The sequence below is a fragment of the Macrobrachium nipponense genome, chromosome 40 (genome assembly GCF_015104395.2).
Source record: "Macrobrachium nipponense isolate FS-2020 chromosome 40, ASM1510439v2, whole genome shotgun sequence".
Lineage (NCBI taxonomy): Eukaryota > Metazoa > Arthropoda > Malacostraca > Decapoda > Palaemonidae > Macrobrachium > Macrobrachium nipponense.
Genome location: NC_061101.1, coordinates 31433411 through 31445557, shown reverse-complemented (window position 1 = coordinate 31445557; position 12147 = coordinate 31433411). Strand labels below are relative to the sequence as shown.

The 12147-nt window shown below is 36.1% G+C and overlaps 1 protein-coding gene across 3 annotated transcripts in view; it reads right to left on the bottom strand.

The window, feature by feature from the left end:
• The window catches only part of LOC135212062 (keratin, type I cytoskeletal 9-like), a 96072-nt gene that overhangs the window by 42289 nt on the left and 41636 nt on the right, over positions 1 to 12147 (bottom strand). For 2 of the 3 annotated variants that reach the window (XM_064245404.1, XM_064245405.1), the window contains exons 2-3: positions 10323 to 10502; positions 4056 to 4631 (exon numbers count right to left, since the gene is read on the bottom strand). In XM_064245404.1, coding sequence (XP_064101474.1) covers positions 4056 to 4631; positions 10323 to 10502 — 756 coding nt within the window. Of the gene's footprint in view, positions 1 to 2988; positions 3059 to 4055; positions 4632 to 10322; positions 10503 to 12147 lie in introns of all 3 variants that reach the window. The other variant, XR_010313813.1, reaches the window with a different exon arrangement.

Here is a 12147-nt window from a genome sequence, read left to right as displayed (position 1 = left end):
TATACATAAGCTGAATGTTATGCACAAAAATGGCCAAAAGTGACAAAATTTTTATTTCTAGCACAAGCTGGTAAACCAGTCGGACCAATCTAAGATTGAAAAGCAAGGAATCTGTGACCTCTGGCAACCCTGATCGTCTGATGCATTGGTGAGGCTGGAAGCCAACACATGTACGGCATGACTGTCAAGTCTTTTCCCGACCGCTTGGAGATACATATGCTTTTGCTTTCTCCCCCAAAGCTGGTCCTTTGTTTTGCCCTTTATTTCTCAGTGTGTGTGTGTGTGTGTGTGTGTTTTTGCGTGGTTTTAGGTATGAATTCCCCTGGATCTTCGAAGGCTCGTCAGCGTACGTGCCTGGGCATTCGAGGATTCCCCTGCACAAGGTTTTTGGCTTCCGTAGCAACCGACCCACATTCGACATGCAGTGGGTGTAGAGCAAACATTTGTACAGTGACCCACCCCTGTGTAGTGTCGGGCATGGCCTATCTCTCAGTGGAAGCTGGTCTACAATAAGAGAGAACATCGTAGAACATTGATGCTTCTGCTTGGGAGGGATTCTCCCCTCCTCATCATGATTCGACAGCTTACTCGTTTGACTCTCAGGCAGGGGATGGTACTAGGGTAGTCCAGTCTATCGCAAAGTGACTGAAACAGTGTCTCGGACATCTCTTTGTGAGCAGACGAAGACGTCATGGCTGGCAGGGATGACGTCATTGGTCTTGAAAGATGGCTGCTTGTTGCCTCCGACACCAGAATATCATGGAGAATAACAGAAGATATCCCATTAATATGTAAGCAATTCTAAGATCAGCTAGCTCTCCAAGACAGCATGAGCTAACTGGGACCAAGGCAACCTGACTGATGGCCTCACTTCAGTTGCACTTCCTAAGGAGAACTATACTGACAGCACTGTCAACTGGTGAGAAGCCAAGGTAGCCTCCTCTCACAATTAAGAGTAATACTTTCACAGGAATGCTTCTGCAGCTCGAAGGTTAGAAACAGAAGAAGGAAAAGATAAAAATCTGATGAATTTGAAGCATCACCATGGGCACATTCCTTCCCCTGAAGAGGCTTGTGAACGCTTCTTATCATTCCTCCTCCTCTTACCGAACTTCTCCTAACCATCACCCTCTTTGCATGGAGAACGGTAAGAATATGCCTTTCCCCTGCAGAATGAATACAATCTGTGGGATCTACCATTGTGGGAGACATGAATCATCTGCAAGGAAGCCCATGCCCCTGGCAACAGCATTGGTAATTTTTTCTTTATTGCTGAACAAAAAGCAAGAACAAGGCAACCAAAAGCATCCAAAAATTCTCAAAATAAAGCACTCTAATCATACAATCATTCAACAAACAATAAAGGAAGACAGCAACCACAGTATGTCTACTCTTTGTAGTAACAGTATTTTTAAATGGTTACAATGTGCACAATATTTTTAGGTTTTAAAGACTAAAACTTTGTTCTTATTTGTAATTGCTATAATGTGTGGATTTTCATCTATACGTAATCTATTCGTATTTTATTCTAATTGGATAACAAGCTCATGCCAGGTGCTTACAAAGTAACTTTGCAATAAAATACTATTCTGTATTTCTAATATCCCCTATTGTGGTTTACTTTTCCTTTATTTGAATTTTAAAAAAATGGCTGCCTTCATCCAATTCTATCATCATCTTAAAATACTGCCGCCAGCTATTACCCACCAAAGTTCACTAAGACACAGCTGGCCAAGGAAATTTCCCATGAAACATGTCTGGGCATTGTAAACTAAATATTACTTGGTAACCTGTTCAAGTTTTTCAATTTGCTGGTATGTTGACTTTACAGAAGTTTATTAAATATTAAAATCAATGTGCCTGAAAAAACACAAAATAAAGCATTTAAAAACAAAGGGAATTGAAAGCCACCATACTTTATACTCAGACAGCTGAAAGCCACATTTTACCAACTAAAACGAAGCCATGAACTCATGATAAGTGTTGCAACCTTATTTTCATCAATTTTTTCAAAATTCTACTAATCTAAATTGGGTGCATCTTCACTGTCAAAGTCTTCAGTGCCATAAAACATAGCAAATGTATATTATGATTTCTTCTTCTTTCCATGTTACTTTTCCTGTATTGTTTCATTTCAAGAACTGCTTCTACTGTTGACCTCTCTACCATAAAGCCAAAATAACAATTTTTATTTCAAGTCTTTCTGGACTTTCCTCCAGCACCCTTGTCCAGTATTTTCATTATTAAACAGAGACAAACAACCACCCAATAACAGCATAAATTAATGTATATTTATTTAAGTACTACGTATATGTATTCGTGTGAGCATCCCATTCCCCCCACCTACTAAGTATGGGAAGAACACAACTACTAAAATATAGTTTCACACACAAGATCAATTATACAATAAATCAAACTACAACTAATATCAATGAAATGAAACATATAGTTAAAGAATAAATAATTAGGGAAAAGTGGAAGTTAGCTGGCAGAGAGAGACTCAATCAGCATGCTTCTGTTAGAGACAAGCAAACTGAACAAAAACTGGGTGCCCCAACTATGGCAACTCATGAGTTAACCACTACTAAAGAGTATGATTTTGGGATTGGATCTAAAGCATCATGACCACTGAAGAATGGCATTTGAAAAGCCATAGTTTCAACTTCATATAAAGACATTTCATATTCCAAAATCTTGAAAAGTCAGTAAATAAAAATCTGGAACTATAGAGAAAATTGTATTCATGAAATCTTTCCTACCAACAAAACCAAACACCTTATGAGACCGATACACTAAATAACTGCACATGCATTTCACAACACAAGCTTCTTTGGCAAAAGTAGAAAATACAATTGCAAGGTATGAAGAGCCATTCGCATATCAATTCTAGAAAAAAAAGGGCATTACCAAAAAATATAGTATGCATTCACATTTTATCAAAAGCATAGCTTTATACAAAAAGAAATCTCTTACAGTAAGAAAACATACCTCCACACATACAAAATGCTAAGCGTACAGCTGAGATTGTGAGCAGAAAAGTTTACTTAGCTCATTTGAACTGAAAGATGATAGAAAATTTGGTTTAAATGAAAAATTATTTGAATATCCAATGCATAATCAATATCAAGCAATTACTAGTATTTGCGCTTTGTAAAAGCACTTATTTCAACTGAAATAGGTGGCTTGTTTTGTTTGACTGCAATATAGTAAAAAAAGCAGTTTCCAAATATCAGTACCAAACAGTTGCCAATTGCTATTTAACTTGAGAAAAAATGGCAAAACTGTAATAGTATAGCAGTTTCAACTTTATGGGGGAAAAATCAACATTTGCCATAATGGGAAAGAAGTAGTATGAAAGTAAATTTTCTTCTACAAAACCTAAACTTAACACACTTTTTTTCATATAATACATTCAGGTAATTATCCAAACAAATTAACTGACTTTGGGGGAAAGAGGTTAAAATAAAGCTAAATCTAACTTTTATAAAAACTTGTAATTTTCAAATGTACTGTATATCTACCATAAGCACAGAACACCTAAGTACTACTTCCCATATCAAGCTTAATGTTGATAGAGTATGCTCACAAACAACTCCATGAGCTTATAACTTTGTACAAATAGAGTATGCCAAGAAACACAGATTAAGAAGTTGCAAGACACTGAAACATAAAACACTTAGAAAAAATGAAATCTATGAACAAATTAATCCCATATGGTTGGTAATTCCTAAATTATATACAGCACAAGAAGAAACCCTAATGTCATCTCACAAAGCCATCACTTTTATTTATTTGGTACCTGCACTGTACTATGGCTTATTATACCTACCACAATCATAACTACAGCCAGATCCCTCGAGAGGAAACAGTCATCTGTTTTAAGTAGTCATAGGCAAAACAACTTCTGAATATTTATAAAAATTATTTTCCTGAAGAGCAGCAGCAATGGAAAATATCCTGTAAAGATATTCCTAATCTTATCTTATGAAATATCTACCACTAGAGGATCTACACTACAAACTATTGGGAGGGCCAACATTTGGATGAATACTTGCTTGCATCATTGAAGGTTGCGCCATGCCCATTCCAGGATTCATACTGTGTGACATAGGAGGAGGGGGTCCTGAAGATGGCACTGAAGTAGGGCACATGTTCCCCCCAACTGGACTTAAACCAGGCATTGGTACTGACCCATGTGACCCAGCAGATGGAGGACCACTAGTGCTCATTCCAGTTCCTCCACTGCCGCCGCCTCCTATCCCTACACTGCCACCTCCACCACTGCCAGCACTTCCACATCCTCCACTGCCTCCAGTGCCACCGCTTGTGACTCCCCCTCCTCCACTACCACCTCCACCTCCACTACTGCCTGCTGCTCCTGAAGATGGGCCACCTGAAGAAGCACCTGAAGAGGGCCCTCCACTGCTGCCTCCTCCTCCTCCTCCTCCCACCATCCCTGACGAATGTGTAGGTCCTTGTGTTGTAGGACCTGAAGGGCGATTAGCTGCAGATGTTGCACCCAATCGAGTTTGCATAGAAGACAAAAGGTTCTGCCATTCACCCAATTTATCAGCATGTTTCTTGAGAAGCTCATCTTTCCGTGATAACTCACTTCGCATTTCTAAAATGTCCTGTTTTCAAGAAAATTCTTTATGAACATCTTAGACAAAAATGGTTTGTCTTAATCATGTTTAATATCAGTCAAAAATCTCTAATAATCTTAATTATTTTCAAAAATTAAATCCAGCATAATATAAAATAACTATACTAACATGACAATAAATAGTTACCGTATATGCCAGCGTATAACCTTTTAACTTTAAAAAAATCTCCCGGAAAATGGGGGTCATCATATACACCGAGTATAAAGAGCAAACCTTTAATCCTGCCAAGATTTTTAATGATAGTTGCGTCAATAGTTAACTACCATCACAACTATCGACACTAAACAAAACATCTGTAATAATGGTAGAAAACGTAGGTAATTCAAGTGAATTACTGATGACACAACTAAAAATGATACTGTAAACAAAACAAATGTAATTACAATGCTAATTATTATAATTAGACATAAGGATGAGCAAGCTCTCATTTTGATATAGGTGTACGATCTCTATCCGTAATTCTAAAAACCGAAAAGCTCTATAAACCTAAATATTTTCTGGAGAAAATGATCATTTGTAAAAGTTAAATGTACTACAGAATATATAACCACTGTCATTGTATGCCATTTGCATTTGATATTGTTTACATTCTAAAAATCTCAGCTGATTGATTGATATCTTTATTCCATTAGCTACTGGAAGAGATATAATTCAGAGATAATTTTTCTTGTAAATTAACAATGTTGGGTTTAAAACGTACACAATACAGGAAGTCTCTGGTATCAAAGGGGGTTCCATTCCTATGGCCTGATGATAAGAGAAAATCACCGATAACTGAAAATTGGAGATTTATGGCACTTATGGCATTCAAAACTGGTTAATATAGCTTCTGTTAGATATGTATTGTTGCCACAACTCTAAGTATGATTTTCCTAGTTCTGGACATCCCTTTCGCCTGCTCTGTTATTCATTTTATTCAGCCTCGGCTATAACCTGCTGCTTCAATTCACTGGGATTCTTTCTCCCGGTCACCACTTCGTGAAGAATGAGTAAAATGTATTTTATTTTTACATTTGGAAGCCATCATTGAGAATCGGAAGGGTTTAACAACTTGACAACTTAATGCAACTCTTAATAAACAATTGATAGTTGCGGCAAATGACATCAGCAATCAGCCATTTCTCCCTTCAGTTGTTTATGTCGGTGTAGGTTTACAATTGCTTCATCTTTAATTCTAAAACTCACAATTTCTTAGTGGAGGATGGAGCATCATCATAAATACGTACAGACCACTGAGCTGACTTTCAGCTCTCATAGGGCTGGCCCGAAGGATTAGATTAAAATAAAAAAATCATGTCTAGGCCAGAGGCAAAGCTCTGGAACCGAATTGTTTTTTCAGTGTGATGACAAACGAGTGAAAATTAAACTAAAAACTGCACAAAGGCACACACTCACACGGGAACACATGCACACTATAAATACATTTACTCGTGTATCCATACTTTCATAAAAAATAAAATCAGAATAAGTTAAGTAACATTTAAAAGTTTTGTTTTTAAAATTCATTAGTCTAATAATTTTCGTATTTTCAAAGTTTACTTAGATTTATATTTTATCAAATAAATTACACTTCTTTAAGAACATAAAAATAGGCATGACTGAAAATGCAGAGGATTCTGACAAGATTTCTTTCATAGATCTGTTTCCAAGTGTCGACAGTCGTTGTTGGTTGTACTTTGGGCATTTGCATAACACATGTTTGACAGTTATAACCTCCCTGCACTCTGCGCATTCAGGAGCTGAGCTATGTGGGCTGCTCATTAAGTGTCCATGTGTCAGACGTGTATGGCCTATACGGAGACGTGTCAGAATTACTTGTTCATGTCTTTCTCTCTCAGGTTTTATTTGCTTTAATTTGTTATTTTCTGACTCTTCATTCTAAATATGTTGCCATTTCCTTATAATACCCATCTTTATGTATGTTACATAATCACTCATAGGGAGATTCACACTTGATCTTGTCATTTGATTTGCTTCTTTGGCTGCTTTGTCAGCCTCTTCATTTCCTTTGATCCCTACATGGGTAGGGATCCAACATATTTCTACATTTTTCCCAATAATATCTAATTTATGAAGTGATAATTTAATTTGTTGTACAATATTATTTTTTGGTATATAACTATGGATGGCTTCTATGGCACTTCTTGAGTCACTAAAAATCACAAAATTATTTTGTGACGTTTCTTTAATTATTCTTATGGCTGAGGCAATTGCGCAAAGCTCCGCTGTGAATATTGAAGCTGTATTGGGTGGAGAGAATTTATATGATTTGTCCTGGGACACTGCAGCATATCCCACACCATGTTCCGATTTAGATCCATCTGTGTATATTGCATAATGTGGACCTTTTCGGTTTATATGCTCTACTGTATGTTGTCTATGGTGTGATGGCGTATATAAGTATTTTTTTTATAAATATTTCAATTGTGTGCAAGTTTTCATTTTATTCATTGCCCAAGGCGGAGGTAATTTTACTACTGGATTGTATATTTATTTACATTTAGTAACTCAAACAGTCTTCTAGCTCTAATTGGAAAAGGGGGTGGATGATTGTTTATAAATATATTTCTGAGTTCAAATAATTTTTTCGTTGGAGAATCGCTTGTCCTAATTCTCAGAGCACTCTTCATTGTTACAAGCTCTCTATGGAGAGAGAGAGGTAGTTCACCACATTCAACCTGTAGAGAAGAGGTCAGTGATGATTTAAAAGCTCCTGAACATATTCTAAGGCCCTCATTATGATATTGGGTCCAATGTTTTCAGTACTGCGTCTGACGCCGAGCCATATATTTCGCTACCGTAATCGATGATAGACAGAACTGTTGCTTTATACAGTAATGTTAGGGTTTGTCTATCGGCTCCCCAAGTAGTGTTTGATAATTTTCTAATTAGACTTAATGCTTTTTTACATTTTGATTTCAAGTATGTTATGTGAGGTTTCCAGTTTAAGTGAGTATCAAACACTAAACCTAAAAATTTTGCAGTTTGTCTAATTGGTATACTATGATTTCTGATTTTTAAATCTATCGCTTCACCATTCATCCACCTTTTATCTTTATAAAACACTACTGCTTGAGTCTTATTTATGGATAACTTAAATCCTACAGATGAGGTCCATTCATTTATTTTTATTATACTTTTACTAATGATGTGTTCTGCATGTTTAATACGAGAGGCTGAATAATATATGGCAAAATCATCCATGTATAGGTTGCTCTTAATTCCAGTAGGCAGATTTTTATTGATATCATTGATTGCTAGGGTAAACAGTGTGCCACTAAGGACACTTCCCTGTGGAACACCATTTTCAAGTGGAAATGTTCTCGACAATACATCATCGATTCTCACTTGAAAACTACGATTTGTTAAAAAGTTTTGGATGAACTTAGGTAAATGTCCACGGATATTGTTATTTTGAAAAGTTTTTAATATAGGGTACCTCCAGGTAGTGTCATAAGCCTTTTCGATGTCAAAAAAGACTGCTACAGTTATTTGCTTTCGCTCAAATCCTCTTCGTATATGGTCTTCGAGGTTAGAGAGAGAATCTAACGTAGATCTGTTGCACTGTGACCCGAATTGAGTGGAAGTCAAGATTTTATTTTCTCGAATGTGCCATGTTAATCGAGCATTTACCATTTTTTCTAGTAATTTGCATAAGCAACTTGTTAGAGAAATTGGTCTGTAGTTATTTGCATCACTTGGATCTTTTCCAGGTTTGGGGATAGGAATTATTATTGCTTTACGCCATTCTTCAGGAAATAAATTTCTAAGCCATAAATGATTATAAAATTGTATGATACAAATTAAGACAGCCTTTGTAACTACGCTCCACGTTGTCAGGGGATGTTTTTTCATGTTCATTCTTATCCGCCACTGTTCCGAAAAATGCATGGTGTTATTCTATTAATTATGCATCTTTTCCACAAATCCTTTAAAAAGTTATATATTACTTCACTGTATCTAATACTAATATGTTATGTATTCTCATATTATTGTATTCCGCGCAGCGGCCAATGTTGTGGTTTGAAATCAGCTGATGGCGAATACGAGTTTGTTTCGCAATAACGCAATTCTGAGCGAATTCTCTTGCTTCTTGTTAGCATAAACGAATACATATCTAGATACTTGACTTATATGAGACAAGGTTATTTTTCCTTATACAACATGTTTTTAGGTGGAAATATGAATTGAATATGTCTCGTTGTGAATGTGAACTACTTTTTTTTTTCGTTAACAGATTACGTTGGCAGCATGTTTATTGTGTAATAAAATTATGTGATTCCGTTCGCAATTCTCCTTTACATAATCGTAATACGAACTTTACGTTATTTGTCTTATATCGGCGTGAAACCAACAGTAAAATGTGTTCTTTCAAGCACAGTAGTTTTGATTAAAATGATTTTATCTCAAGTTTATCTACGCTTGTGTTTGATGGCATACGTTTATGGAGTTTTATCCTTGTTGCCGATGTACGATAATAGTCATTAGCAGCCTGAACAGTTTTCTTGGCTTCAGTTATAACTAGGTTTATATTTAACAGTATATTTCCCGATTGATCTTTGATCTATATTGATCTTTGATCTATGGTGAATAAAGTTATTACATTAAGATATCTGTTCTATTTTTTATACATAACACCATTTATAACAACTAACTTGGTAATAGTGTGCTGTAGTAACGATGATTGAAATACAAGCCAATATGGATGTTATCCAATTCGGTTGCACTTCAGAAAAAAGAAAAAAAAAAAACCCAAAAAGCCGTTTCTCGTTCGGTGTTCATCGTGCGTACACGTTCAGCACAAGTATAACGTTAAAACCATACTTTCATAATTCTCTTTTGCTGTTATTGAACTTATGTAACTAGAAGATTGATAAAGTTAGGCTATTGTAATTTGGTCTCTCATAAAATCGGACTATCGTAAGACAAATTATCGTAACTTGAACGCAACAGCTACCCGTACACTGTATAATAAACCTTATTATATCTTTACATACTCTAGACACCCAAAGGATTAAAGCTAGGCTTTTTTTCACTTTACAGTATTTATAATACTATAATGTACTGTACAGTAAATTCTATAGTACTATACGTACTGCATAAATATAATTTTACGTATTGCGCCATTGTGGGATTACGGCGCCTTTGACTGGTCTAGAGTTTCGAAAGAAGGTATGCAGCGGCCGTGGGCTTTAAAATCGCTTAGCGTCGAAAATCACTTAGCGTCGACGGCCAGAAACTGAACCCCTGCTGCTAACCGAGGGCCGCCTGAAGTCTGTTTTTCCAGACTCTTGATACCACACTTCTCCACCAATCCTCATTCATAATAAGTATGACCTTCAACAACTAGGGTCATGAATCTTAACATATGCCATTTTCCTTGTAGTACTACAGTGTAGTAAAGGCCTTACCTAACCACAGTAAGTCTTTCCTTTCTACTAATCAGACAATTCTATTTATCAGTCGTCTAGTTATCTGCATTTCACCTGTGCTAAAGTTCCTTTCTTGGTACTGCCCTCCAACTCCTGCTTCAAAGTCAATTGTGTCCCCAAGTAAACAAAACCACTATATGTATCCTCTTTTGTATATAGACAAACATATTTGGTAAAACATGCCAGTACATAAGAGAAAATACAAGTTGAGAGAATAAAACCATACCTCCATTAAAATTAGTTCGGGTTTCTGAATCGATAACAAGTAACGTTTCTGAAGAAAAAACGCTTCTAGTTGTCTTGCTATGTCCAAGAATCTCTGACCACTTGTCTCTGCATTTGTTCTAAGCTCATCCTGGTTAACAGCATTGAAATGGTCTTCTTTAATCAAAGGAGCCATGCAATTCTGTAAAGAAATAATCATTAATAAATTTGAGTGAAAAATAAAACACATGTACAGGCAGTCCCTGGTTATCGGCAGGGGTACTGTTCCCAAGGGGGTGCTGATAAGCGAAAACTACCATTAACCGAAATTCAGTGATTTATGCCACTTATGACGCGGATAACTGGTTAATGGCACCCCTGTTAGGTGCAATAACTCTGCTATTGGCGCCATAACTGAAACTTGTCATGTTATGTCAACATAAATCGCTAATTTTATGGTGCTACACAAGTGCCATAAAACTGAATCCTCCAGTAACCAGCGACTGCCTATTGCAAAACCTCCCTACTAACCCCACTTGCTAAATTACGAGCAACTTTCAACGCCCAACAAATTTATGTCTTAAGGGGGCCGGCTGGCTAATGTCATTTTTTAAGGACAGGACTTTGACATTCATGCCATTTAATAAGGTGATTTGGGACATCTCCAAACCGCATATGATTTTCGCCTCTGACCTTTGGTTTTGTGACACCAAGGCAATCTATCCCAAAACTAACCATTTTTCAAATTCTATCTCCTCCCTTGATATTTAATATTAAGACCTGGGATTAATACCATATACGTATAGACCTGATGTAAACCTCCAATCAAATGAAGATTTTTTTCTAAAAGTCATTTTTTTGCTAGATATGAATTTTTCATTATGGTACAAAAAAAAACCTATAAATCAGGAAAAAATTTTATAAAAAAAAAAAGACAAAACAAAAATTGGAAAAAATGGCTCTATTTGATGGTTCTATAATGTTTTTCCAAGTTATATACCAAATTTCAATGCTATAGCTTCAAAACTAGATATGTGAGAAGATAGAATTTGAAGGTCAATAAGTATAGTTTTGAGATACGGGCATTCAAAGTTTTCCTTTGTATTTTTATAAAGACAAATTTAATAAATAATGATTATTATGAATGTATATTTCTTTATTAATAAAGAAATATTAATAAACCAAAACTATGTTATTTATCATAAATGATGATCCCTTTGCTCATATATCGTAGCCTGGGGCACTGCGTCAGGCAAGACGGGGCACTCCTTCCTACACAACTCTATCTCCTTCACTAACTCGGCTTATTACAGCAAATTTTCTTCTTCTGTATATTAGCGAGATGTTTTCCTTGTATGTTCCTCTTTGGCATGATGAAATTCTTGCCAAAAAAAAGATAAACAAATGTAAAAGCAACAGAATGTCAGAGGTGAAACACAAACGAGTACTCTCTTTTTACAAAGACGATGCTAATAAATCATGATTATTATGAATTTCATATTCCTTTTTGGGTATTAATAAACCAAAACTATGTTATTTATCATAAATGAAGATCCCTTTGCTCAAAGATCGTAGCCTGGGGCACAGTGTGACGTGTGCGTCAGGTAAGACGGGGGCGTTACTTACTACACAACCCTCCCTCTCTCTCTCTTCACTAACTACGTTAATATCACATATATTATGACATTCTGTAATCATATTAGAGCAAATTTTCTTCGTCTGTATGTTAGCGAGATGTTTTGCTTATCTTTTCCTCATTGGCATGATGAAATTCTTGCCGAAAAAATATAAACATACGTAAAAGCAAGCGAATGTCAGAGGTGAAACTCGAACGTGTACACTACATG